This window comes from Vipera ursinii, assembly GCF_947247035.1.
Source record: "Vipera ursinii genome assembly, chromosome: Z".
NCBI classification, from domain to species: Eukaryota; Metazoa; Chordata; class Lepidosauria; order Squamata; family Viperidae; genus Vipera; species Vipera ursinii.
In genome coordinates this window covers 125,045,568-125,072,469 of record NC_139517.1, presented here as the reverse complement: position 1 = coordinate 125,072,469, position 26,902 = coordinate 125,045,568, and the positions used below count along the sequence as shown (strand labels likewise).

At 44.2% G+C, this 26,902-nt stretch overlaps 1 protein-coding gene and 1 long non-coding RNA gene across 2 annotated transcripts in view; one reads left to right on the top strand and one right to left on the bottom strand.

Moving 5' to 3' along the window:
• The window catches only part of GARS1 (glycyl-tRNA synthetase 1), a 32,811-nt gene extending 12,484 nt beyond the window's left edge, over nt 1-20,327 (top strand). Inside the window, exons 5-17 of the mRNA XM_083376986.1 lie at nt 3,461-3,549; nt 8,424-8,500; nt 9,492-9,637; nt 10,781-10,930; nt 12,363-12,525; nt 13,449-13,613; nt 13,790-13,898; nt 15,427-15,571; nt 17,042-17,127; nt 17,410-17,519; nt 18,128-18,221; nt 18,477-18,667; nt 19,925-20,327. Coding sequence (XP_083233112.1) covers nt 3,461-3,549; nt 8,424-8,500; nt 9,492-9,637; nt 10,781-10,930; nt 12,363-12,525; nt 13,449-13,613; nt 13,790-13,898; nt 15,427-15,571; nt 17,042-17,127; nt 17,410-17,519; nt 18,128-18,221; nt 18,477-18,667; nt 19,925-20,050 — 1,651 coding nt within the window. The 3' untranslated portion in view covers nt 20,051-20,327. The remainder of the gene's footprint in view (nt 1-3,460; nt 3,550-8,423; nt 8,501-9,491; nt 9,638-10,780; nt 10,931-12,362; nt 12,526-13,448; nt 13,614-13,789; nt 13,899-15,426; nt 15,572-17,041; nt 17,128-17,409; nt 17,520-18,127; nt 18,222-18,476; nt 18,668-19,924) is intronic.
• LOC310648912 overlaps nt 1-26,902 on the bottom strand; it is a 468,719-nt gene that overhangs the window by 176,030 nt on the left and 265,787 nt on the right. The window lies entirely within an intron of this gene.

Genomic DNA, 26,902 nt, shown 5'->3' with positions numbered 1-26,902 from the left:
GCTTTATAGCACCCTGTGCATGGTTTACAATGTAGAAGCATTATTTGTGTTTTGCCTCCAATAATCTGGCTCCTCATTTTACCGACCTCAACAAGCTGGAAGGCTGAGTCAACCTTGAACCCTGTCAGGATCAAACTCCAGGTTATGGACAGTTTGCCCACAATACTGCGCTTTAACCACCGCGCCACCAGGGCTCTTTATTATGTAAGATTCCTTATTAATACAATATACAGAGAGCCTTGGTGGAGCAGTGGGCTAATGCCTCCTTAAGTAACACCAGCTGCCTGCAATTAGTGCAGGTTCGCATCCCACCAGGCTCAAGGTTGACTCGGCCTTCCATCCTTCCGAGGTAGGTAAAATGAGGACCCAGATTGTTGGAGGCGATAAGCTGACTTTGTAATAATGCCGCTTGGGGTGTGTGTGTGTGAAAGCCCTAATAAGCAGGCATATACATATATATAAGGCTGCTGTCCTCAACTTGGTGTCCCCATGCATGCCAGTGTAGTCACTGTCACCTAGATCTAGCAAAAACTATTCATAAGTTGATACAGAAACCAGTGTCACAAAATACTATGACAAATGATTTATGAGCTGTGGTGCTGTGGTTAGAATGCAGTATTGCAGGCTAACTCTGTCCGCAGCCAGGAGTTCAATCCTAATGTAGCTCGAGGTTGAACTCAGCCTTCTCTCCTTCCCAGGTCTGTAAAATGAGGACCCAGATTGCTGGGGGCAACGTAGAGAGGGCTGCAAAGCAGGGTGAAGCGGTCTATAAGTCTAAGTGCTTTTGCTATGTAATGTCTTTTAAAAGGTAGATAAATCAGGCTGCAGGTGTAACTCTGTTGAAAGGTATTTCTGGAGATTGGTGCTAAAGAGGAAAATGCCCTCTTAGAGATCTAGCTGTGTTTCCCCAAAAGTAAGACCTATCCCCAAAATAAGCCCTAGCTTTGGGGCAAGGCACACACCTAAAAATCAAGCTGGGGTGGGGGTGTGGAGTTGCAGCCAGGCCTCTCCTTGCTGGGCCACTTCTTCTTCTGAGGCCTCTTCTGCAGCCAGGCCTGCATTTCTCAGTCACAGGGCTTTCTGGAAGGCGTGTGCAGCCAATAACTCAGCTATGAATGCAATCCATAGCTCAGTTCTGCAAGACGTCAGCAGCCGAGCACCAAGCTATGGATTGAATCAGCTGCTTAGGCCTTCTGGAAAGGCCTGACTGTAAAATGCAGGCCCGAATGCAGCTGCAGAACCTTGGCCCCAGAAGAAGTGGATCAGCTGGGTGGGGCTGTCGGTGCTAGAGTTGAGGTAAGAGAGTTGGAAGGGATCTGGAAGTCGTCTAGTTCAACTCCCTGCTCAAGCAGGAAACCCTATAATATTTCAGGCAGTCCAGTCTCTTCTTTTTTTTTTATTGAAAAGTTTTAAAATACAGTTTTCCTTTAAAAAACCCCCTTTCCCCCTCCCTGCTCCCCCCCCTACCTCCCCCCAACCTCCCTCCCTCCCCCCCTCCCTCCACCCCCCCCGACTTCCCAGAGCTAAATACAAGGTATATATATATTAAAAGGCAATCATAAACAACCATATACTAACAACTATAAATTCTAAAATCCATCACTCTCTAGCTTATATAGGATAAGACACACCTTAACAATATTAAATATATATAAAAAACTAGAATAAAAAAAGAGGGGAAAAAAACGAAAGAAGACTTATTCGAATGCTACATAAAACTTCTTAACCCTATACTTGTTCTGGATAAACTCAATCCATTTTCTCCATTCCATAATATAACGTTCTTGCGAATGATCTTTCAAATAGGCCGAAATCTTCGCCATCTCTGCCAGGTCGGAAACCTTTAAAGTCCACTCTTCTATGGTCGGCAATTCCTCTTTCTTCCAATATTGGCCTATCAAAAGTCTTGCCGCCGTAATTAAGTTCAACATCAGCTTGGTGTCCACAACTGTAGCGTCTGCAATTATTCCCAACAAAAAAAGTTGCGGACAAAACTTTATCCTCTGTTTAAAAATCTTCTGCATATTCCACCAGACTTTTATCCAAAAAGCCTTAACCTTCTTACATGTCCACCATATGTGAAAATATGTTGCATCTTCATCACCACACCTCCAACATTTAGGCTGATAATTCGGATACATACTTGCAAGCTTTTTAGGATCTAAATGCCATCTATAAAACATTTTGTAAAAGTTCTCTCTTAGATTTTGAGCTTGAGTAAATTTTACGTTCCTCACCCAAATCTTTTCCCACGTGTCCATTGTAATAACTTCCTGGATATTTTGGGCCCATTTTATCATACAATCCTTAACAAGCTCTGTTTCCGAGTCAATCTCTATCAATGCAAGATATATCCGTTTAATATGTGCTGGTCCCTGATTTCTAATCTGCTTTATCAAATTTTCATCAGTCATTGTAAATCCATTTTTCTGGTCTTCTTTCCACCTGGCCCGTAATTGAATATATTGAAACCAAGTTTGAACAACCTTCTCTTCTCGCAAGAGGCTATATGATTTCAAACACCAAACATTCCTTTCCAGGCTTAAAATTTCCTTGTACGTAGTCACATCATGTTTGAAACCAGCATGTATATTTTCTATTGCGTGTTTTGGAATTGCCCACAATGGTATCTTGCTGCTTAGCTTATGTCTATACTTCTTCCAAACTCTCAGCAATGCCTGTCTTAAAATATGCATCCTAAACACAGTATTATCTACCTTCTTATCATACAACAAATATGCATGCCAGCCAAACAACAAATCATGGCCCTCAAGATTTAATAACCTCAATTGCGTCAAATTAATCCAATCGCTTATTCCTACTAATGCAGCAGCTTCATAATATAATTTAAAATTAGGCAATTTAAGGCCACCTCTCTCACGAGTATCCTGCATAATCTTAAGTTTAACTCGTGGCTTTTTCCCTGCCCACACAAATTTATTGATACCACGCTGCCACTCCTCCAAGTTAGAATCTTTCTTAAGAATCGGTATCATTTGAAACAAAAATAAAAATTTGGGCAGGACATTCATTTTCACTGCTGCAATCCGTCCCAACAAAGACAATTGCAATTTTTGCCAACTCTCCAATTCTTTTTGAATTTTCCCCCATAGTTTTTCATAGTTTTTAAGAAGTTTTTCTTCTTAAAACCACTGCATTTATTAAGTGGATCACACCGTTGTTAAGCGAATCTGGCTTCCACCATTGACTTTGGTCACCAGAAACTGTAGGGCAGTGGGTTTACAAACAGCAGTCCTGTGACTCCAAGACACTGCAGCCATCATAAATAGACTTGGTTGCCAAGGGACTGAATTTTGACAACGTGACTTGGGGATCCTTGTACGTGCCAGGACTTGCTGCAAGTCACATTTTACTATGTCACCGTATCTGTCGCTAAACGAATGTCTTAAGTTACTAGTATTTGCTCTGCGTTGGGTAATATTGGTGTTTTTCCTTGCAGGACCTCTGGACATGTGGACAAATTTGCAGACTTCATGGTGAAAGATGTAAAAAGCGGAGAATGCTTCCGAGCTGATCACCTCCTGAAGGGTATTCTTTAGATTATTTCATCCTCTCTACCTAATTTCATCATAATGAGGTTTAGGGCCTGTCTCTTGACTTCTTCTTGTCCTAACATCCACTGCACTCCACAGCAGCTGTTGGCATCTTACAGATGAAAATTAAAAGACAGCAAAAATGTCTGTGGAGATTCTCATGGTTTCCCCAAAAGGCAACTGGACTTTGTTTTTTTTCCCTTGAGGAAGAATATGGCTTTCAAAGACAGAAAAGTCCATATTCTGGGCAGAGAGGACTGCTGGTTGGGAAGGGGTAAAAGAGGCCATTTGTATTAACATTATGTTAAGAGAGGGGGAAGCGTACAACACCACCTGTCATCTCTACAACAGGGCTTTTCAACCTTTTCACCGACTGTACCACTTTCAGGATATGGCAACATCCGAGTACCACCGGTCGCCTAGCAAGGTGTTAAAAACTTGATGACCAAAAAAAAAAAAGGAAAAAAGTGATGAAGTACAGGTAGTTCTCGACTTACAACAGTTTGCTTAGTCACTGTTCGAAGTTACAATGGCACTGAAAAAAGTGCCCCCCAAGCCACAGCCGAGCAAGACGTCTGCCCACCTGCACGGTGGCACTCTTCCTCCTGTCCAAGGTTTTCATTGTTGTGAGCATTTCTGTTGAGGATTGGTAGCGGGGCTGTGTGTGTGTGTGTGTGTGTGTGTGTGTGTGTGTTTGGTTTTTATTCCCCCGTCTGCTGGGTGGTTGCAGCAGGTTTTGGTCACTTCACATGACCCTGGGGCACTGTGACCGTCATAAATATGAATCAGGTGCCAAGCATCTGCATGTAAATCACAAGACCTTGGAGATGCTGCAACATTCTAGCCGATCGGTGCTTATTCTGGGCTCAGCAAAAGTGCCAGGATCAGTGCCGAACTCCAGCTAGATCCTGGCGCTTCCGCTGAGCCCTGACAGCCCTGCACCTCCAGCCGTCTCTCGCTCAGGCTTGTGCGGTGCTGCCACCGGTTCAGCTCATTCCCCTCCCCCACTACCACTTTTCTAGAATGGTCGCGTACCACCGGCCAGTTGCCATTGTACCACAGGTGGTACCTGTACCACAGGTTGAGAAGCCCTGTTCTATAAGGCAGCCCTTTCAGCAGTCCCAAGAAAGGTCCTCCTTCTCCATTTGCACTGTGATTCAGGTGACCTTGAGGGCACAGATAAGCCTCCAAGTGGCCTCAAGAGCTCTCAGAGAGAGGGCTAACGACCAGATGACTACAAAGAAATAACGATCCTTCCATCACCCACCCCCCCCCCCCACCATCCTGTAAGAACTGATGAAGCTTCTTGGATGAGAAGCGAAATGTCTCCTTCAGGGGGAAAAACAGTTTGGTTACCTTTCAAAAAAAAAAAAGTGCACCTTTGGAATAAAAGAATGCAGGTAGTCCCCGACTTAAAACTGTTGATTTAGTGACTGAAGTTACAACAGCCCCGGAAAAGGTATGACCATTTTGCACACTTGCGACTGTTTCAGCGTCCCTATGGTCATGTGCTTTACATTCAAATAGTTGACAAGTGGCTCACATTTGTGACATTTTCAGTGTGCAGGGGTCACGTGATCCCCTTTTGCGACCTTCTGGCAAGCAAAGTCAACGGGGAAGCCAGATTCACTTAACAAACGTGCCACTCACTTAACAGCTGCAGTGATTCGCTTAGCAAACGTGGCAAGAAAAGTCATGCAGTGGGGCAAAACTTGCTTTACAAATGTCTCGCTTAGCAACATAAATTTTGGGTTCAGTTGTGGCCGTAAGCCGAGGACCACCTGCATATTAAAGGGTAAAACGCCATCTGATCGGATGGCAGAACCGTAATCCAACGGGGCTCAATCACCATCCTTATCTTTAAATCCTTAATTTTAAAAGCTTAAGTCTTTAACAGTTTGCAGAAAATTGAAAAGGTCAGAGCAGTAAGAACCTAGGCTGGGCAGCTATGGATATTGCTCTGCAAGAACAGAGCTATGATTGGCTTGTTTTAAACCATTGTTTGCCAGCTGTGGCCATTTTTAAATGGGTAGATTCTGTTACCAAAATGGCGACTGATATAATAGTAACAACAGCATAATTTCTATAATCGCCTGTGTTACGAATGTGACTGGGTAGCTCATAACAATTAAAACAACCACAGAAACATTTTTTTAAAAAATGAGCCCAACAGCAAGCAATTATCCCAAGAATACGATCAAAACTTTAATAAAAATCACAACCAGTGAATAGAAATCATACATCCATTTAAAATCACCGTTGCTAAGGTTCAGTATTACTGCTGTGGCTCCCAGCCACAATGGCCCAGCCAAGGTTTTAGGCCTTTCCTAAAGACGTGGTGGCTCAGTGGGTTAGGACGCTGAGCTTGTCGATCAGAAGGTCGGCAGTTTGGCGGGTCGAATCCCAAGTGCCGCATAGCAGAGTGAGCGCCTGTTACGCGTCCCAGCTTCTGCCAACCTAGCAGTTTGAAAGCACGTAAAAATGCAAGTATAAAAATAGGGACCACTACAGTGGGAAGGTAACAGCGCTCCTTGCGCCTTTGGCGTCTAGTCATGCCGGCCACATGACCATGGAGACGTCCTCGGACAAGCGCTGGCTCTTCGGCTTTGAAACGGAGATGAGCACCGGCCCCTAGAGTCGGAAACGACTAGCACGCATGTGCGGGGGAACCTTTACCTTTTACCTTTAAAGACCAAAAGGGCAGGTAGTCCCATAGGAGTTCTGGGACTTGGTTCCTGTATCTTGAACAGTTAGAAAACCCTTTTAAATTTCATCTCTGGGGAGGGGAGAAGCTTGTTACTGTCAGCACAGATGCTAAATAGAAGGAATAAAAACTGCAGTTTGTTTCAGCCAACGTCCAGTCATATGTTCACATCCTGACTTGTGAGGAATCTCAACTAAATTCTCACGATGAATAAGACCTCACTATTTTTGTGGACCTCATATTCTAAGAAGTAGAGGTTGAGGCATTCTTAACTCGGTGTCCTACCAGCTAGAAATGGCTTGGCAGAGGAATGGCTTAATTTTATCTGTAGGTCTAGCGTAGCAACGTTCAGATTTTATCTCCACGGCATTCTTTCCACTTTGCGTTTGTTTTTACACAGCACGAGGAATGCTGCTGTAGTCTCTTGCCCTCTAGATGATTTTAACGATAATGTGGGATTGACTGTCCTACCTAGATCTGATCCCAATTGAGGTCATAAGTAGAGGAGGTGGAGGTAGTCTTAAGTAGGTAGTCCCCTACTTACAACCAGAATTGGGATCAGAATTTTTCATGGCTGAGCAGAGTGGTTGATATGTGAATCATGCCCAGTTTTACTGTCTTTTTTTGCCATCAGTATGGATGTTAAACGTATCAAGTGGTCGTTAAGCGAATCCAGCTTTCCCTTATTGACTTTGCTTGTCTGAAGCCAGTTGGGAAGGCCACGAACAGCAGATCACGTGACTCTCAGCCTGCTGTAACCGTCATAAACATATGCTGGCTCTCGAGCGCCTGAATTTTGATCCCATGACTCGGGATGCTGCATCGGTTATAAATTCATTTTTTTCAGCACTGTTATAACTTCAAACAGTCACTAAAATGAACGGTTGTACATTGAGGACTGCCTGCAGCTTCCTTGAAGCGGGGCATGGCTTGGTCCATACCCAGCTCTTCCTTATGACATTGCAAGAGAAGGCAATACAAATAGTCCTCAACTTATAACCATTTGTATAATCATCATCATCATCATCATTTTCTATGACTTTCTCTATTTTATGATCCCACCAGTTCTTGCTTACAGGCAAATGATATTCCTTGCAGATCTTCCAATGCACCATTGTTGCTACTTTGTCATGCTGCTGCTTGTGGTCAGTCTGTGCGATCTTCCTGCAGCAGCTTACCAGGTGGTCCACTGCTTCTTCAGCTTCTTTGCATAGGCGGCACTTAATGTCTGTTGCTGTCTTCTCAATTTTGACTTTGTATGCTGTGCAATGATCAATAATAATAATAATAAAGTTGGAAGGGACCTTAGAGGTCATCTAGTCCAACCCCCTGCTCAGGCAGGAAACCCTATACCATTTCAGACAAATGGCTGTCCAGTCTCTTCTTAAAAACTTCTAGTGTTGGAGCATTCACCGCTTCTGGAGGCAGGTTGTTCCACTGATTGATTGTTCTAACTGTCGGGAAGTTTCCCCTTGGTTCTAGGTTGCATCTCTCTTTGGTTAGTTTAGTGACTGCTCGAAGTTAGAGCAGCACTGAAAAAAGTGACTTATGACTGTTTTACACACTTACGACTGTTGCAGCATCCCCATGGTCACATGATCAAGATTCAGGCCAGTGGCAAATATTTCTCTGGGAGCAATGAGTAATTGTCTGCTGCAAACCCTGCATAGGCCGCAGGAAGGGCATCCAGCCAGCAAACGCTTAATCTCCATTCAAGTCACCCCAACTCTACCCTGATGCTAGGGATCACATGGTCGTTCCACTGATTAATTGTCCTTATTGTTAGGAAGTTTCTCCTTAATTCCAGGCTGCTTCTCTCCTTGATTAGTTTCCATCTGTTGTTTTTTTTCCAAATCACCAGGAGGCAAGGCAAGAAACTATGAATGGAAACTAATCAAGGAGAGAAGCAGCCTAGAATTAAGGAGAAACTTCTTGATAGTAAGAACTATTAACCAGGGGGACAGCCTGCCTCCAGAAATTATGGGTGCTCCAACATTGGAGGTTTTTAAGAAGAGCCAGTTGTCTTAAATTGCATAGGGTCTCCTGCTTGAGCAGGGTGTCAGACTAGAAGACCTCCAAGGTCCCTTCCAGCTGTATTTGGATTTATTGACTAAAAGGGGGGGAAAAAACATCTATGGACACTGTTTCCTTCTCTCCTTTTGCAGCTCATTTACAGAAGCTGATGTCAGACAAGAAATGCACCGCGGAGAAAAAGATGGAAATGGAGAACGTGATCACGCAGGTCAGTCAGCGATCTGGCAGGCAGGAAAGGCACACACACTCATGCCCCAGAAAACGTGACTGTGATCCCAGGGAACCTCTGAAGCTCTCTCCACACAGCACATCTTTTGAAACAGCACGGGAGCTGTTTCTGACTGTGCATTTCTTCTGTCTGTTGCAAGGAGGCTTTTATAGAACCATCTGCGTTTTGTGGTTTTTCTGTCAGTTCAATAAGCACTCGGTGGCCCTTGCTTTTCAAGGGCATGGGAAGGCGGGGGGGACAGACGGGTAGATTTCCAACAGGAGGACCAGGATAATACAAGTACTGCTCAATCTAGGCTACGGCTAGGCAACCTTGGCCCTTTTATGCCTCGTGGACTTCAACTCCCAGAATTCCTGAGCCAGCATGGCTCAGCTTGGAAACCTCTCCCTTTCCCCTCAGCATGGCTGGCTCAGGAATTCTGGGAGTTGAAGTCCACGAGTCATGAAGGGGCCAAGGTTGCCTACCTCTGGCCTAGGCCTAGGCCGCTTTATGACTTATAAAAGAGCCGAGGTTGCCTAACCCTGATCTAGGATCACAGTTGAACGCAAAATTTTTGTTGCTGAGAGACACGGTTCTTAAATGAGTTTTGCCCCACTTTACGATCTTTCTTGCCGCAGTTGTTAAGTGAATCGCTTATTCAGTTATGAAGTTTGTCACACACTTGTTAAGCGAATCTGGCTTCCCCCATTAACTTTGCTTATCGGAAGGTTGCAAAATATGATCACATGACCCTGGGATACTGCAACCGTCATAAATATGGCCAAGCATCTGAATTTTGATCACACAGCCATAGGGATGCCGCAACGGCCCTAAGTGTGAAAAATGGTTATAAGTCCCCTTTTTCAGGGCCATTGTAACTCCGAACAGTCACAAAATGCAACTTTTGTAAATTGAAGGCTGCTTGTATTAGGCTGATTCATATTTTCAATAAGATTGTCTTCTGTTTTTATTTTCGTTTTTTCCCTGCTAGCTGGACAACTACAATCAGGAACAACTTGCAGATCTCTTTGTCAATTACAACGTGAAGTCCCCCCTAACAGGAAATGACCTCACTGCTCCAGTGTCTTTCAATCTCATGTTCAAGACTTCTATTGGCCCAGGAGGAAACATGCCTGGGTATGTGGGTGTATGAAAAGGGGGTGCTTGGATTTCACTGGATTTGAATTTGTTCCTGCATTTGTGCTTCCAGCTGGTTGAGTTTCCTTATTTGAGGGAGGATCTGGGGGTCGTTGCTTCATTCTGGGGGAACAGGATGACCCACCCCTCCAAAGAGAAAAGAAAGGTAGATAAACAGCAAGGTATGCCAGCCCCCAAAACTCTGCCTTGTAGTTTCCTCCTGTGATTTGGGAAGATCTACCAAAGGGACGCGGTGGCTCAGTGGGTTAGGACGCTGAGCTTGTCGATCAGAAGGTCGGCAGTTTGGCAGGTCGAATGACGAGTGCCGCGTAACAGAGTGAGCGCCTGTTACGCGTCCCAGCTTCTGCCAACCTAGCACTTCGAAAGCATGTAAAAATGCAAGTAGAAAAATAGGGACCGCTACGGTGGGAAGGTAACAGTGTTCCGTGCGCCTTTGGCGTCTAGTCATGCCGGCCACATGACCACGGAGACATCCTCGGACAAGCGCTGGCTCTTCGGCTTTGAAACGGAGGTGAGCACCGGCCCCTAGAGTCGGAAACAACTAGCACGCATGTGCGGGGGAACCTTTACCTTTACCTTAGCAAACTTAATGCCCTGGGGGTGTACATTACAGATAGTCTGGGGTAATGCTGGAGGTTGAAGTTCACTTTGTCTCAGAGACCCTGCTCCAGAGACCCAGGGCGGAGTGAGCTGAGAGTGGGAATCCTATTCTGAACTCCACCAGGAGGAGTTATTGCAGGTAGTCCCTGACTTACGACCACCACTGACTTCAAAATTTCCCTGTTGCTCAACAAGGCAGCTGTAGAGTGGGTTTTACCCCATTTTAGGAGCTTTCCTCAGGACACTGCGGCCATCCTAAATATGAACCAGTTGCCGAGCATCCAAATTTTGATCACGCGACCGTGGGGATGAAAACCGGCCGTAAGGCTTTTTCACTGCCTTTATAACTTCAAGCGGTCACTAAACAAATGCTTGTAATTTGAGGGCTACCTGTTTAACTATTACTTCCTCATTGTAGGAGAAATTTTCACAGAGATATATCTGGGAAATGAGGCTACCTTACTATCAGCTGCTAAGTGTTCCTGTTTTCTATTTCTACTGATTTTTTTCCCCTCCTGATAGATACTTGAGGCCAGAAACCGCACAGGGCATATTTCTGAATTTCAAACGCCTTTTGGAATTCAACCAAGGCAAACTGCCTTTTGCTGCTGCTCAAATCGGCAATTCCTTCCGGAATGAAATATCTCCTCGCTCAGGTCTCATCAGAGTCAGGTAATTGCTCTGAAAATTTGGGCAAAAAGTGAGAGGTAACTTGGTCCTTTTACTGGATTTGATAGATTTGTTTATTTCATCTTTATTGGTTCATCATATTTATATAGCCACCCACTTCCCAATCAAGCGACTCTAGTGGTATACAACAAAAGCTAAAATAATATACAGGTGGTCCTCGACTTAACGACCGCAACTGAGCCCAAGATTTCTGTTGCTAAGCGAGACATTTGTTAAATGAGTTTAGCTCCATTTTTATGACTCTTCTTGCCACAGTTGTTAAGTGAATGACTGCAGTTGTTACGTTAGCAACACAGTTGTTAAGCGAATCTGGCTTCCCCCATTGACTTTGCTTGTCAGAATGTTGCAGAAGGGGATCATATGACACCGGGATGCTGCAACGGTCATAAGTATGAGTCAGTTGCCAGGCGTCTCAATTTTGATCCAAGTGACCGTCGGGATGCTGCAGACGGTCACTAAGTGTGAAAAAAATGGTCGTCGGTCACTTTGTCAGTGCTGTTGTGCTTTGAATGATCACTATCTATTTATTTATTTATTTATTTATTTATTTATTTATTTGATTTATATACCGCCCTTCTCCTGGAGGACTCAGGGCAGTGTACAGGGCAATAAAATAAGAATACATTAGATAAATAATTTAAAAACCCAAATCCATCAGGCCAGGCCGGCTTGTTCGAATAGATAAGTTTTTAGATCACGCCGGAAGGAGCGAAGGTCGGGGGCCATCCGGGGTGAACCTGTTGTAAATTGAGGGCTACTTGTACAAACAAGTACTAATAAAAACTTTGAAACTGTAAAAGACACAAAACTAAAAATTAAAAAAATACTTGATTAAGAGCAGGTGTTCATTACTACCCACTCAATTACTGCAGCGGACCTGATGACACAACCAGGTCCCTAGGGACCTCTGGAAAGTTAGAAGGGATGATGTCAGCCTTGCTTTGGGGAGGTGGGGGTTGTTCCACAAAGCAGGGGCCACAACCGAAAAGGCCTGCCAAACGAAACTCAGTGGACCCAAACCACCATAGGTCATCACTGCTGGATCTGGTGGGACAGGGAGGTGTAAACAGGCAGTCCTGACCAGAATTGGGAACAGAATTTCTGTTGTTAAGCGAGACGATTGTTAAGTGAGCCACCCCCGGTTTTACAGCCTTTTTTTTTTATTTTTCACATTTTTTTGAACCTCTGGACAGTGTACGATTAAAAAAGAAAGTGAATTTTCTTTTCTTTTTTCTTTTGTCCCTGTTGAGCGAATCACCACAATTGTTAAGTGAACCAATTCAGGCAGGTCGTAACTTTATTTCGGTCGCTAAGCAGCCAGTCGTCAATCGAGGATTATCCGTATCCCCGTAAGGTTTGCTCTCTTTATCAAACAGACATTCCCCATCCGAAGCGTTTCTCTTGTGTGTTTCAGGGAATTCACGATGGCAGAAATTGAACATTTTGTGGACCCCAGTGAAAAATGTCATCCTAAGTTTCAGAATGTAGCTGACCTCCATATCCTCTTGTATTCTGCCAAGGCCCAGACCAGCGGGCAGCCAGCCCGTCTCATGCGCCTGGGGGATGCTGTTGAGCAGGTAAGTACTTGGGGCGTTCTTACGAACGCGAAGACAAATTCTGTTGACTCCCTTAGTTACATTCAGGGTGGAAGGAGAATGAAAGCAGCAACACACAACGCCTGAATTCATGGCAATGTCCAAGCTCTTTGCTTTATAGCACCTGGGTTTAACCTGGTTCCTGCTGAGCGGTTGGACTTCAAGTCCCATCATCTGTAGCCGTCACTGTTTTATCTTCTGCTGGGGTTTAAGAACAGAAAAACCTGGGCCGCAACACATTGGCAAGGCTGCTTGGCAGACTTAAGGTAGAGCACGGATGGCTGGGGAATTCTGGGAGATGAAGTCCATGCATTAATGTTGAGAAATCAGTCATGATTCCAATAATCACCGTGCCTTAAGGAGCCCACATAAAGTGTATCTAAGAAGAGATTTCATAATTTTGAGGGGAAACGCAGGGCTGTTGGGGTGACATGGACTAGGACTAGGGTGACGTGATGGCTGTCTTCCAATATTTGAGGGGCTGCCCCAAAAAAGAAGGACTCAAGCTATTTTCCAAAGCGCCCGAAGGCAGGACAAGAAGCAACAGACGGAAACTAATCAAGGAGAGAAGCAACCTAGAACTAAGGAGGAATTTCTTGAAAGTTAGAACAATTGACCAGTGGAATGGCTTGCCTCCAGAAGTTGTGGGTGTTTCATCTTTGGAGGTTTTTTTTCCCAAAGAGACTGGATAGCCACTTGTCTGGAATGGTGTAACATCTCCTGTTGAGCAGAGAGTTGGACTAGAAGACCTCTTCTTCCAGCTCTGTTATTTTGTATTCTACTGGCTAAGAATTTGCGGAATTGCGTTACCCATGACCCTTAAAGAGGTCAAGGCTTGGGATGTTTTCCGATCCTTTATAACTCCTTACAGCGTTTGTCCTCTTTGTTTCTCTTTGCTTTCCCAGGGTGTGATCAACAATTCCGTCCTGGGCTACTTCATCGGCCGCATCTATCTCTACCTCATCAAAGTTGGCATCTTACCAGAGAAGCTTCGTTTCCGCCAGCACATGGAGAACGAGATGGCTCACTACGCCTGCGACTGCTGGGATGCGGAGTCTAAAACCTCCTACGTAAGCAATATAGCACTTGGACTTATATACCGCTCCACAGTGCCTTATTATTTATTATTGAAACAAGATGAAAACATTTCTTAGAGCTTAGGTCCAGGGTGAAGGGCCCGCTGTGCAGGATAGCTTGAACGTCATGATTTGTCTAAGCGAAGGCTTCATTTTTTGGCTCTTTCCAGGGGTGGATTGAAATCGTTGGCTGCGCTGACCGCTCCTGCTACGACCTCTCCTGCCACGCCAGAGCCACCAAAGTCCCCCTCGTTGCTGAGAAGCCTTTGAAGGAGCCCATATCCTTTTCTGGAATAGAGCCACGCCTGTTTTCTAAGGCTGGCTCCATCCATTTCGGTGTGGATGAGCTGTACGAGCCTTCCAGGCCACCAGGAGGAAATCAGGGAACTGCTCTGAACTCTGATTTCTCTGTGATGCCAGCTTGGAACTTGAAATGAGATACCAACTATCTCATCACACGTAGTCCTTAAATTACAGCTGGTCGCTTAGTGACTGTTTGAAGTTACAACAGACCCTGAAAAAGCTAGTTGTGGCCGGGATTCATCATTTGGGCAATCAGGTGCCTCTTCAAGTCACGTGACTACATGTTAGGCACTCAGCATGTGACCCTCACTTGCAATTCTTTGCAGTGTCCTCTCCTGTTTTTTGGTTTGTTTTTTTTTAAACAAAATAGGCTATATAGTGCATAATGAGTTCCCTTAACCCAGGGATCTTCAAACTTGGCCCTTTTATGACTTGTGGACTTCAACTCCCAGAATTCCTCAGTGTGCCTGGCTGAGGAATTCTGGGAGTTGAAGTCCACAAGTCATAAAACGGCCAGGTTTGAAGACCTCTGCCTTAATCTCTGTGGCATCTGCTTAATGACCAACACAAAAAAAAGGTTTGTAAAATTGGGTAAAATTGGGTACAGTTGTGTGGGGATTAACTTTATGATTGTCACAACTTAACAACTTAATTACAGGCTCAGTTTTGGTCTTATCTCGATGACTACTTGTATAGAGCTACTTGCCCCACTTCCTTGAATTCCAGTGTCCTCTTAGGAGGCTAATCCGGTCCTTTAAAGTTGAAATTGTCAAATGATTTCAAGGACTGCACAGAGAAGACAGCTTGAGCTGCTTCTGGATTTGAAAGTTAATTTTGTGAAGCCCTTGAACAGCTGCAGAACAGCTGGGTCCAGAGGGAGAAATGTTACAATCCCTAATCAGACTTTTGCATGTTGAGAGGTAGTCCTCCCTTTACAACCGTTTGTTTAGCAATCATTCAAATTTACAGTGGCATTGAAAAAAGTAACTTATAACCAGCCCTTGTTTGGTCAAAATTTGGGTGTTTGGCAATTGACGTGTATTGATGATGGTTTGCGGTGTCCCGGGGCCATGTGATCACTATTTGCGACGTTCCCAGCCAGCTTCCGACATGAAAGCTGAGAAGCTCAATGGTGGAAGCTGGATTCACTTAACAGCTACATGACTCACTTAACAACCATGGCAAAAAGGTCTTAAAACTGGAGTGGCTCCCTTAACAACCGTTTGCTTAGCAGTGCAAATCCTGGTCCCAGTTGTAGTCACTCATTCAGGGCTACCTGTAAAAAGCCTAAAGAGAAGGTCGTAAAATTGGGTGTGACTCACTTAACAACCTCCTTGCTTAGCAACGGAAAACTCTGCTCCCTACTGTGATCGTAAATCGAGGGCTACCTATAAAAGTACAAAAGAAGTGGTGGGAAAGACCAGTTAAAAAAGCATTTTACCTGCCCCGTGACATCCTAGGCACACACACACCCACAGTCGGATTCCTTAGCGCCACCTGTACAGGATCGCCAACGTGGTTCAGTTTGAAGCAAACAAGGGAGCCATTGGGAAAGCGTATAAGAAAGATGCCAAGCTGGTCCTGGAGTACCTTGCCATCTGTGACGAGTGTTACATCAGTGAGATGGAGACACAGCTCAGCGAAAAAGGGTAAGCCGAGCCTGACAAGATCTCAAATGTCTTTGGGAGCCCTGCGAGCCAAGATTTTTAAACCCAGCATTCAAACGCAATAAATGTTGAAATCCAGTGTGATTTTACCGAGTTCATTCTCTTGGAGCGGCGCGGTGGCCTAGAGGTGAAGACTCTTGCCTTCCATTCGGAAGGTTGAGAGTTCAATCCTAGGCAGTGACATATGTCTCTCTGTTAGGGCACAAAGAGAAAATATCTACTGTGAACTCTGCATAGGCATCAGGAAGGGCATCCGGCTAGTAAACGCTCAAGCTCCATTCAAGTCACCCCGGCTCCACACTAAAAAAAGGGATTACAGGGGTCATAAAAAGAAAAAAAACACCCTCTTATCTCACAATACTTATTGATGGATACCCAGCTACCCTTCTTCAGAAGACTTTGAGCGCTTTTCAGAGAAACAGTAATAAAACCAGTCACAATAGCCAGCAGTTTCCAAGTGACTTGCAAGAGCAGCTTCTTGTAAAGAGACTTGCAGCCAGCTAAAAGTGAGCTGGTGAGTGTGGAAGCCACAGAGCTAATTAGGTTCTCTTGGTGCAAGAAATAGGAATTTCTCTGCTTTTGAGGAGATGAAATTTCCTCTTAGCATCGGAGTACACGGATTGCAGCCCCCACTGCCTGTTCCCTGTTCCCTGTTTATTGATTTATTAGTTTACTTACTAATCAGCTATATATTCTGCTCATCTCACTTGTCAAGCTAGCCTGGGCGACTCGCAGCATCGTAAAAGCATCATATAAAAAAACCCAGCGAAAGGCAATTTGACTTTCCTTCTTTTTTTCCCCCTTTGAAAACATTTCACTTCTCATCAATGAATTGAAGAAGCTTCTGGAGTGAAAAGTAAAATGTTTTCAGAGGAGAAACAAAACAAAAGAAAAAGGAAGTCCAGTTGCCTTTTGGAAAATGCGTTTTTGGGAGCACCGTTTGCTGAATGACCGAGATTCTCTCTATTAAGGGGTCAAAACACGAAGCAACATTAAAACGTTCTGCAGTAAGGAATGTTGGTTAGTTCTGAAATTAACAAAAGACCGGGATAAGAAGGGAGCCGTACGTGAACAGGATGGAGGTGGGATCTTCTCACCACCTATTCCACTTCCCGAGTGGGACACCTCCGTTGGGACATAAACGACGGTGTTAAGGCCCCTCTGGAAGGCCAGGAGGGGAGGGGTGGATCTCCCCCTCAAAGGACACCGTGTCCCAAAGTGAGGTGGGGGAGCCACAGCAGGAAAGGCTCTTCTGGACCCACACCTCTGGACCTGTGCTGTTCCACACAGCAGCATGTCACACAAGCTGCTCAAGGGGAGCTCTGGAAGCGTGGCGTGTCCCGCACCATTGGAAGCTTCCAAATGCCCCTTTAGATCCCACAGTAGAAAGAAGCGCTTAAGCATCCTTTTGACCAATACCCCCCCCCCTCTCTCTCTCCCTCTCCTTGGTAGGGAATTTATGATCGAGACAGAAGGGAAAACCTTTCAGGTAACAAAGGACATGGTCGCCGTGAAGAGATTCCAGAAAACCTTGCATGGTGAGTGTTCCTCCCCCTCAGCTCTTCGAAAACTAGAGCCACCTCTGCTGAAGTGCACCCCACCCCCCAAAAAAAAGATCTTTGAGAGGGCAGCAGACTGTTAACAATTCCTTTCTCTTTCTTTCTTTCTTTCTTTCTTTCTTTCTTTCTTTCTTTCTTTCTTTCTTTCTTTCTTTCTTTCTTCTGATAAAAACAGTCTTCAGCCTGGGAACTTACACAGTTTGTTTCTTTACTGGAGCTGACCCAGGAACGCAGGTTTTTTCTTTGTCTCTCATTTTCCAGTGGAAGAGATTGTCCCCAATGTGATTGAGCCTTCGTTTGGGCTTGGAAGAATCATGTACACGATATTTGAGCACACGTTCCGCATCAGGGAGGGAGATGAGCAGCGAACGGTAGGATTTCTTGTGGCCATAAGGCAACTCTTGACTTACAGGTAGTTCTCAAGTCACGACCGCGATGGAGCCCAAAATTTCTGTTGCTAAGCAAGACAGTTTTTAAGTGAGTTTTACTCCCATTTTACGGCCTTTCTTGCCACAGTGGTTAAGTGGGAATTAGGAATTGGCTCAAAGTGCCCCCCCCCTCCCTCATTGGTTTTCATGCCTAAGGAGGGACTAGAAGTCACTTTCTCCTGGTTGCTAAACCAGCAGCTTAACCACTACACCAAAACGGTATAGAAATGCAGAGCAAAAAGTTAAGGCTATAATTATACTTAAGAATTGTGCTATACTGACAAAAGTTGGATTTTTCCCCCTCCATCCCCTTTCTTTCCTGATCTTTATTTCCTTTGGTGTTTCATAATATATTTCAATAAAATTACTTGGGAAAAAAATGTTTCAAACTGGGTAAGTCTGCCAGTCCTAAGTCGCCATACTAAGATTAGCTTTACCAGCCTTAGCAGGGGGTTGGACTAGATAACCTCCAAGGTCCCTTCCAACTTATTATTATTATTATTAGCTCTTAATTTTCTGAATGTCTGCTTGTTTTTCCTCTTTTCTACCAGTACTTCAGCTTTCCTGCTGTGGTGGCTCCTTTCAAGTGCTCCGTTCTTCCGTTGAGTCAGAATCAGGAATTTATTCCATTCGTGAAGGAGCTCTGTGAGTAAAAGGCTTCCCTGCAGATAAGATGGTTTGGGTGAATCGCTTCTGGAAAGGGGGACTTAACGATCACATGTTCACTTAACAACAACGATTCACGCAAAATATTGTAACGTGCAGTCATGTGATGACCCTCTTAATGACCATAATTCCAGGCTCACCCATGGTCATATGTCAAGGACTACCTGTAAAGTTTTTTTCAGACTAGACAAATCAGTAACGGACTCTGCATGTAATAATTTTTTTTTTAACCAGCTGAAGCTCTGACCAGAAACGGGGTCTCCCACAAAGTGGACGATTCTTCTGGATCTATCGGTCGGCGGTATGCGAGGACGGATGAAATCGGGGTGGCATTCGGGATTACAGTTGACTTTGACACGGTCAATAAGACCCCCCACACAGCCACCTTAAGAGATCGCGACTCCATGCGGCAGATACGGGCCGAGGTATGATGGACTCTGGGCAGCTTTTGCAAAGGATGGGGGTGTAAAATCTGCAGAAAATAAAAATATGTCCTTGGGAATGAAAGGTGGAGAGAGAAGAAAGTCAGACACAAACACATACCAACAGAATCCGTATCCATCTCTATAAACCAGCATTTTTCAACTTTAGCAAATTTAAGACATGTGGACTTCAACTCCCAGAATTCCCAGCCAGCTATGCATGTCTTAAAGTTGAGAAATACTGTTGGAAACATTTCTCTTTCTAATTGTTTTATGGATTATAACTTGCTGCGAGATCTGGGTGGTAGGTGGATTATAAATATTTTAAATAAAGATAATTCTATGGAGAGAAGTCTCCAAGACGAAAAGGACCAATTAAGAAAGGAGACAAGGGCCCATGTAGAGTGGTCAGAATCACCCTCTTGGGTGGAGACTGCTTGAGGACAGGAGAAACTCTTCTCTGGTGGTGAACATCTAGAGATTCTCAGTCTATCCAGGTCGTGGTTGTCCCAAAGATGCTTTTCTAAAAGGCAACCGGACTTTTTTTTATTTTCGTTGAAGACGTTTCGCTTCTCATCCAAGACGCTTCTTCAATTCTAATGGAAGAACTAAAGTGAAAACTGAAGAAGCTTCTTGGATGAGAAGCGAAACATTTCCAAAGAGAAAACAAAGTCCGGTTGCCTTTTAGATTTGTTTATGGTAGTGGTATCCCTGTTTCCTCAAAAGCAAGGCCTACCCCGAAAATAAGCTAGCCCACTTCTTCTGTGGCGTCTTCTGCAGCTAAGCCCGTATTTCTTAGTCACAGGCCTTTCCGGAAGGCCACTGCAATCGAGAACCGAGCCATAGATTGAATCCATAGCTCAGTACTTGGCTGCTTAGGCCTTCTGGAGTGGCCTGACTGCAAAATGCAGGCCCGAATGCAGCTGCAGAACTTTGGCCCCAGAAGAAGTGGACCGGCTGGGTGGGGCTGTCGGTGTCAGAGTTGAGTATAAAAGACACCCCCTGAAAATAAGACCTGGTGCCTCTTTTGGAGGGCCCCCCCCCCCAAAAAAAAGACCCGGTCTTATTTTCGGGAAAACACGGGGTATGTGTTTGCTGTGCTCCCTCTGGCTTTGCGGTGGAGAAACGCATCCCAGAGGAATAAATCCTTTTGCTGGGCAGCCAGTCCCACTGCATGACTTTCCAGTATTCTGAAAGAATCTCCGAAACACGGACACTCAATCCTAGATTGATCGGTATGTCTCTTTTTCCTCCTTTTAGATCTCAGAGCTGCCAGCCCTGGTGGGCGGCCTGGCCAACGGCAACATAACTTGGGCTGATGTGGAGACCAAGTATCCTCCCTTCGAGGGACAGGAGACGGGGAAAAAGGAGGCAGCGGAGGTCTGAAGCTAATGCCAGGAAGGAAAACCTCACTATAAAGTCCACTTTTAATTGTCCACATTAATAAGAGGTTTTATGACATGTATTATTTGTCATGGCTTTGTTCGCACAATCAGGGACCCTCTGGTTATCCAGTCCCTCATCTCTACATGATTTTAACCCCATCTCCAATAACCACAATTAAAATGGCTGAAAACATGCCAGGTTGTCTTAACTGTTGCTGTCTTAACGTCACATCTCTTCTCTCTCCATTGCAGTCGTAAGTCGAGGACTAACTGTAGAAAAAGTGAACTCTCCATGCCAGAATCTCTTAACTTGCAGAATGGCATTGCCCTTCATTAAAACAAGATTCTCAGGCGAAATTTTACTAAGTTACAGCAGCACTGAAGGAAAAAAATATAATTTTTCACACGACTTTTGTAGCAGATTATGTGATCAACATTCAGGTCTTTGGGAACTGACTCGTATTTATGACGGTCACAGCGTCCTGGGGTCACGTGATGATGATGATGATAACTTTATTGTCACTTTGAATGTACACCAATCGGCACACATCAAAATGAAATTTTGTTGCATACCGCTCTCAAAGGGTCACCACCTCCAATATATACTCCTTGTAGAATCGTGGCCCGCTCAAATTTCACATTGTCCATTTTAGTCTCTAGGGAGTGAACGATGGCAAACAGGACAGATGGAAATGGGGCTTTTGTAACCTTTTGACAAGCAAAGTCAATGGGGGAAGCCAGATTCACTTAACAACCGGGATACCAATGTATCAGCTGCAGTGATTCACTTAACAACTGTGGCAAGAAAGGTCCTATAATAAGACAAAACTCACTGAACAAATGTCTCAGTAACAAAAATTTTGGACTCAATTGTGTTTGTAAGTCGAGGACTGCCTGTATTTGTTTTTCAGTGCATTGAACCTCCTTTCCAGCAGATGGCGCTACAGGACTTAAAGGTTCCATGGAAGCTGCAATTGCTCCTTTTCAGAATAGGACAGAAATGTACTTTCTTCTACCCTCACATAGAAGCTGTTCAAAACTATGACTAAACTCAGATGACCTTTTGGATTCTGGAGCAAACACACACGCTCAAGTCAGTTAACCACATTTTTGGTGTGTGGCAACTGGCTCACCTTTATAAGCCGGTTGCGGTGTTTCATAAACACATACAGATAGTCCTCAATTTAAGACCACAATTGAGCCAAAAGTTTTCATTGCTAAGCAAGACTGTTGTTAAGTGAGCTTCACCCATTTCCCCCCCCACACACACCTTATTTTAATTCCCTCCAGACATTCTCTTTTGCATTGCAGGCATAAAATTGCAGCTAGGGACCAAACCTGGTTATGTCAATAGGATGAGAACAACCAGACAATTGTGGCTTATTTGGGATGTAATCTTAATTTAGCTGGAAGATATATCTGGATTAGAGAACATTGTTTGCTGGGTTCAAGAGGGAGAGAGACATCTGGCAAAACTCCCATGGGTGGGCACAGCTGGATTGCCCTTAACTTACAACCTCAACTGAGCCTAAATTTTCCTTTGTTAAGAGAGACATTTTATTTTATTTATTTTATTTTATTTTATTTAGATTTATATACCACCCTTTCCCAAAGGACTCAGGGTGGTTTACAGGGCATTTAAAAAACAGTCAATACAAACGTTAAAACAAATTAAAAGAGATTAAATAGAACCCTGAGAAAATTAAAACCCAGTTAAAATTAAAATTAAAAATATTCTCAGCCTGGGCCAGAGAGCTCGAAGAGCCAGGTCTTCAGGTCCCGGCAGAATGAACGGAGGTTGGGGGCAGTCCTAAGCTCCGCAGGCAGCTGGTTCCACAGGGCAGGTGCACCCACTGAGAAGGCCCTACCCCTGGGTGTTACCCGCCGGCAACTGAATCACTGCAGTTGTTAAATTAGTCACACAATTGTTGCGTGAATCCTCGTTGACTTTGCTTGTCAGAAGTCGCAAAAGGGGATCACATGCGACCCTCATAAATAGAAAACAGTTGCCAAGCATCTGAACTTTGATCACCTAGCCAGGGGGATGCTGCAGTAGTCGTAAGTGTGAAAAATGGCCATCAGTCACTTTTTTCAGTGCTGGTGTAACCTTGAATGGTCACTAAATGAATGGTTGTAAGTCAAGGACTATCCATAATGTGATTTAGAATATTTTTTTTGCTGGAGACTGGCTTTTTCAGCTGTTTCTTGGCAAAAAAAACACACACAGGAATGTATCGTCTCACTTAATGACCGCAGCAGTTGCTTAGTGACCATCATTTTTTGCTTTACAACCATGTTCACTTAATGATTACCGCAAAAGAGATTGTAAAATTGAGTTAGTCAAATGGGTGCCTTGACTTACAACCATTATGAATTACGATAGAAATTCCAGGCTCCATTATGGACACAAGTCGAGGACTGGCGTAAGCCAAAGCTGTCTTCTACAAGCCGACTCCCATTTTGAAAGGAGTCCATGCCAAACTGCAGTTGATGTAGGAGGTGGAATTAGCCCTTCACCCCCTTTCTGCATCCCTTGGGGGCACAACTTGCTTAAAACAATTTCTCATAATTAGAAAGTTGCTATTTGTTTTTAAAGTTCAGAATATTTCCCTCTTCTAAGTAGATAGAGGTGACCTTTTCCTTGGATTAATATCCAGGGCAAATTCCCCATTGTCAGCTTTCCTTGAGCCAACCGTTCCTCAGATCCAAGTCTTCTCAGGTAATTATTTTAATCTTCCTTTCTGGAAAAAGAAGACAGGTTTTTCTCCCCCCCCCCATTAAAGGTGTGAGAAGCTTCGCAAGCCATGATTTGACCACGGTTCACTTATTGGCTGTTTACCTAACATTTCTGGCCAAAATGCCAATGTTTTGCAAACTCTCATGGAGGATACAAGGCATAGTTAGCCGTGAACAGATGTGGTTGACTTTGACTTTAGGGTGAAAATGCCTTCAAAAATATTGAAGTAGGTGAAACGATCAGGTATCAGATTGTTATCTTGCCTGGTTAGATGGTTGTGTGACCAGCAGGACAAAGTCTGGAAGGAAGCAATGGCAGAGTTTCACAATACAGCCAGTCCTTGACTTACAACAATTCATTTAGCAATTATTCAAACTTAGCATCACTGAAAAAAAAGTGACTTTATGACTGTTTTTCACACTTAACAACCATTGCAGCCTCCCCATGGTCATGTGATCAAAATTCAGGCACTTGGCCACTGACTCATATTTATGACGGTTGCAGTGTCCTGGGGGGGTCATGTGATCCCCTTTTGCGACCTTCTGACAAGCGAAGTCCATGGGGCAGTGAGACTCACTACCTTAACTGCAGCGATTCACTTAACGACTGTGGCAGGAAAGATTGTAAAATGGGGCAAAATTTACTTAGTAACTGTCTCATAAATTTTGAGCTCCGTTGTGATCATAAGCTGAGGACTTTGTACTGGAAAATAAATAGCTGGGAATGCAACTTCATACGGTAGCATCTTCAGGAATCATTTTCAAAAATTCTTGCGCTACAGGTAGTCCTCAACTTACAACCACAATTGAGCCCAAAATTTCCATTGCTAAGTCAGAGGCTTGTTAAGTGAATTTCCCCCCACCTTTCTCGCCACAGTTGTTAAGAGAATCACTGCAGTAGTTAAATTAGCGACACGGTTGTTAAGTGAATCTGGCTTCCCCCATTGAGTTCGCTTGTTAGAAGGTCGCAAAAGAGGATCACGTGTCCCCAAGACACTACAACCGTCACAAATACGAGTCAGTTGCCAAGCATCTGAATTTTGATCACATGACCGTGGGGATGCAGCGATGATGGTGTGAAAAGTAGTCAAAAATTACTTTTCTTGATGCCGCTGATCACAGGGATGCAGCGAAAGTCATTGGTGTCAAAAAAGTCACTTTTTTCAGTGCCATTATAACTTCAGTCACTAAACAAGTGGTTGTGAGTAGAGGACTAACTTTCTTGGGCCCAGCCAAGGAATGTGCAGATTGGAACGATGGATGTCTTTGCTAATTGGTGACCTCAGAGCAAAGTCTTCTGTCCATTAACCGTCCCGTATTTTTTCTTCTCTGACAATTGTGTAGACAGAGATGATCAGTGCCTTTTGGAGTTTGTCCTGGGACGACGGTGGCTCCCAACCTGTGGACCCCCCAGGGGGGCTGCGATATCATCTCGGGCGGGTGGGGAGGATGAAGACTTGAAGAAATGTTATGGTTTAAATCTTATGTATTGGGGGTCTGTGGCCATGGTCCATGCCCCAAAAGGTGTTTAAAAGGGGCCCATGGTAAAGAAAAGGTTGAAAACCACCACCCTGGGAGCAATCTTACCTGAGCCCTGGTGGCACAGGGGTCAGAAACTCTGCCTGCCTGCCAGCAGTTCGATCCAGGACTGACTCCGCCTTCCATCCTTCCGAGGTTGTTAAAATGAGGGCCCAGATTGTTGGGGGGGGGCGCAATAGGCTGACCTTTGTAAACTCTCCAGAGAGTGCTGCGGGGTGGGGTGGTATATAAGCCTTAAGTGCTATTGCTGGAAGCCCCCCTCCTCAAATTGGCGATTGCAGAGTCTTTCCTAGACTTGGCCTCCAGAGACTAAAGGCAGCCAGTGCGAAGGGGGGAACAAGATCCTTGGAAAAAGGGAGGCAGTGGGTTCAAAAGCTGCAGGACAAAGCATTGCCAGAGGCAGCTTTTGAGAACAGCTGCAGGTGTCTTGGGAACCAGCATCTGCTTGTTGTTTTTTCTTTTTCTCTCTCTCTTTCTTTTCTTTCCTTTCTTTCTCTTTCTCTCTCTTCCTTTTTTTTCTTCCCTCCTCACACCCACTTTCCCCCTCCTCATACCCATTTCCTTCCCTCCTTCCTCTTTCTTTCTTTCCTCCTCTCCCTCCTTCCTCACCACCCCTCTTCCTTCCTTTCCCTGTTTTCTTTCCATCCATCTTTTATCTTGCATGTTACATAAAGGTAATTTCTGTTCTCTTTGTCATATGTCATTTTCTTTTTTATTCCTTTATTAAATTCTAAGTCACTCAAGAGTCATTGTGGAATCTAGTGGTCTGAACCTTGACATGTTAAGTTAAAATAAATGACAGTTACAAACGTTCAAACACCGTACCCCCACAGACACAGTATATACTTCCCCCCCCCCCTCCGATTTACATCACTAGTCTTTGCCTTTATCTAAACGTAATTCTGAGAGTTACTGCGATTGGGGAATTTTGGGAAATTAAGGTCTGCACATCTTAACATTCACCAAATTTGAAAAAAAAGAGCACTTTAATCCATCCAGGAAAAAAAAAAACACCATCCATGCATACAGCCCTACTTCGTCTGGAATTGTACCCCATAATTTGGGAGTGTCCAATCCTCTTGAACTTGCAACCTCACCTCCTCTCCAATTGCTGAAATAAGATTTTGGCTCTCTTGTTCTTTAAAAATTGAAAATACATAATATATAGCTACAGGTGCCTGGAATAGGAGGCATCAGATCAGGACTCTGTTCCAACATGTACCCTAGAAAATAAGTTTAAATAAAAAAAACACCTGTATTTGTTGCAGGAAAAAAACAAAACAATTTCCTAGTAGCAACACAGAACTTTTATTCTCTTTGCTCTTTATGGATTATTAATGGAGAACAGAGTTGAATATTCTCCGGTGTTAAATCTAATGATAATCTCCAAGGTTTATTCTCAGCACCTGCCCAAAAGACAAAATGTTTTGAGCAGGTTAATCCTTCAGCTGACCTCTCTTAACAGGATCAAAGTTTACACAGAGGTGGGTTTTATTTTTAAAGCCACGGTTTCCATAAGCAAAAGGAACTAGGCCTGGCTCCTTTTAAACTCTCGCTCAGGAAGGATTAAAATGCCCATTGCCGCTGGATTAGTGACCCAGTTTTGCATCCTTAGCTGTGATCCATATGCAGTTTCTTCCTACCCACCTGCTCCCACCAGCCTGAACAAGTCGTTGTGCCACTGATTTTACAAATCAAGGTAAAACCAAAACATAAGTCTTGGCTGGATTTAAGGCCTTGCTGAGTAATTAGGTCTGTCCAGAATTTCAGATTGGGGGGGGGGGGGAGGCTAGAGGAAAAATTGAGGGGGTGATGGCAAATCTCACCATAGCTGCCTAGTACAGTTGGTCCTTGACTTACAAACCACAATTTGAGCCCAAAAATTCTGTTCCTAAGCAAGGTAGTTATTAAGTGAGCCTTGCCCCATTTTACGATTTTTCTTGCCAGTTTTTAAGTGAATTACTGCAGTTGTAAAATTAGATGATATAGATGGGTGGATATGACAACAGTAGATAAATTATAGATAGTAGATAGACGATATAGTTAGAAAGAAAAATAATTGCTTATTGAGCAAGCGTGATTGGACACACAAGGAATTTGTCTCTGCGTAGACCCACAATATACATATAAGGTTCATAGGTCATAAATCATAGTTACATATTAGTATAGTGACTCTGGCTTCCCCACTGACTGCTTGTCAGAAGGTCGCAAAAGAGGATCGTGTGACTCCGGGACACTGCAACCGTCATAAAAGTGAGTCAATTGCCAAGCGTCTGAATTTGGATCACACATGACCATGGGGATGCTGCAAGGGTGGTTAAGTCTGGAAAACAGTCTCGTCCCCTTTTTTTCACTGCCGTCGTAACCTTGAGCAGTCACTAAATGAACTGTTGTAAGTCAAGGACTACCTGTTGTGACATGACAGCCTGTTAGGAGACTCCAGAGCTTTGGCTACAATGGGAAAGGGCTGGGAGGAGGTGAAGTAGAAGATAGGAAAAGGAGAAAATAGAAGAGGGGAAGACGGGAAGAGCAGCAATTAAAGGAGGAGAACAGCTGAGTATATTCCTTGGTGGTCTGT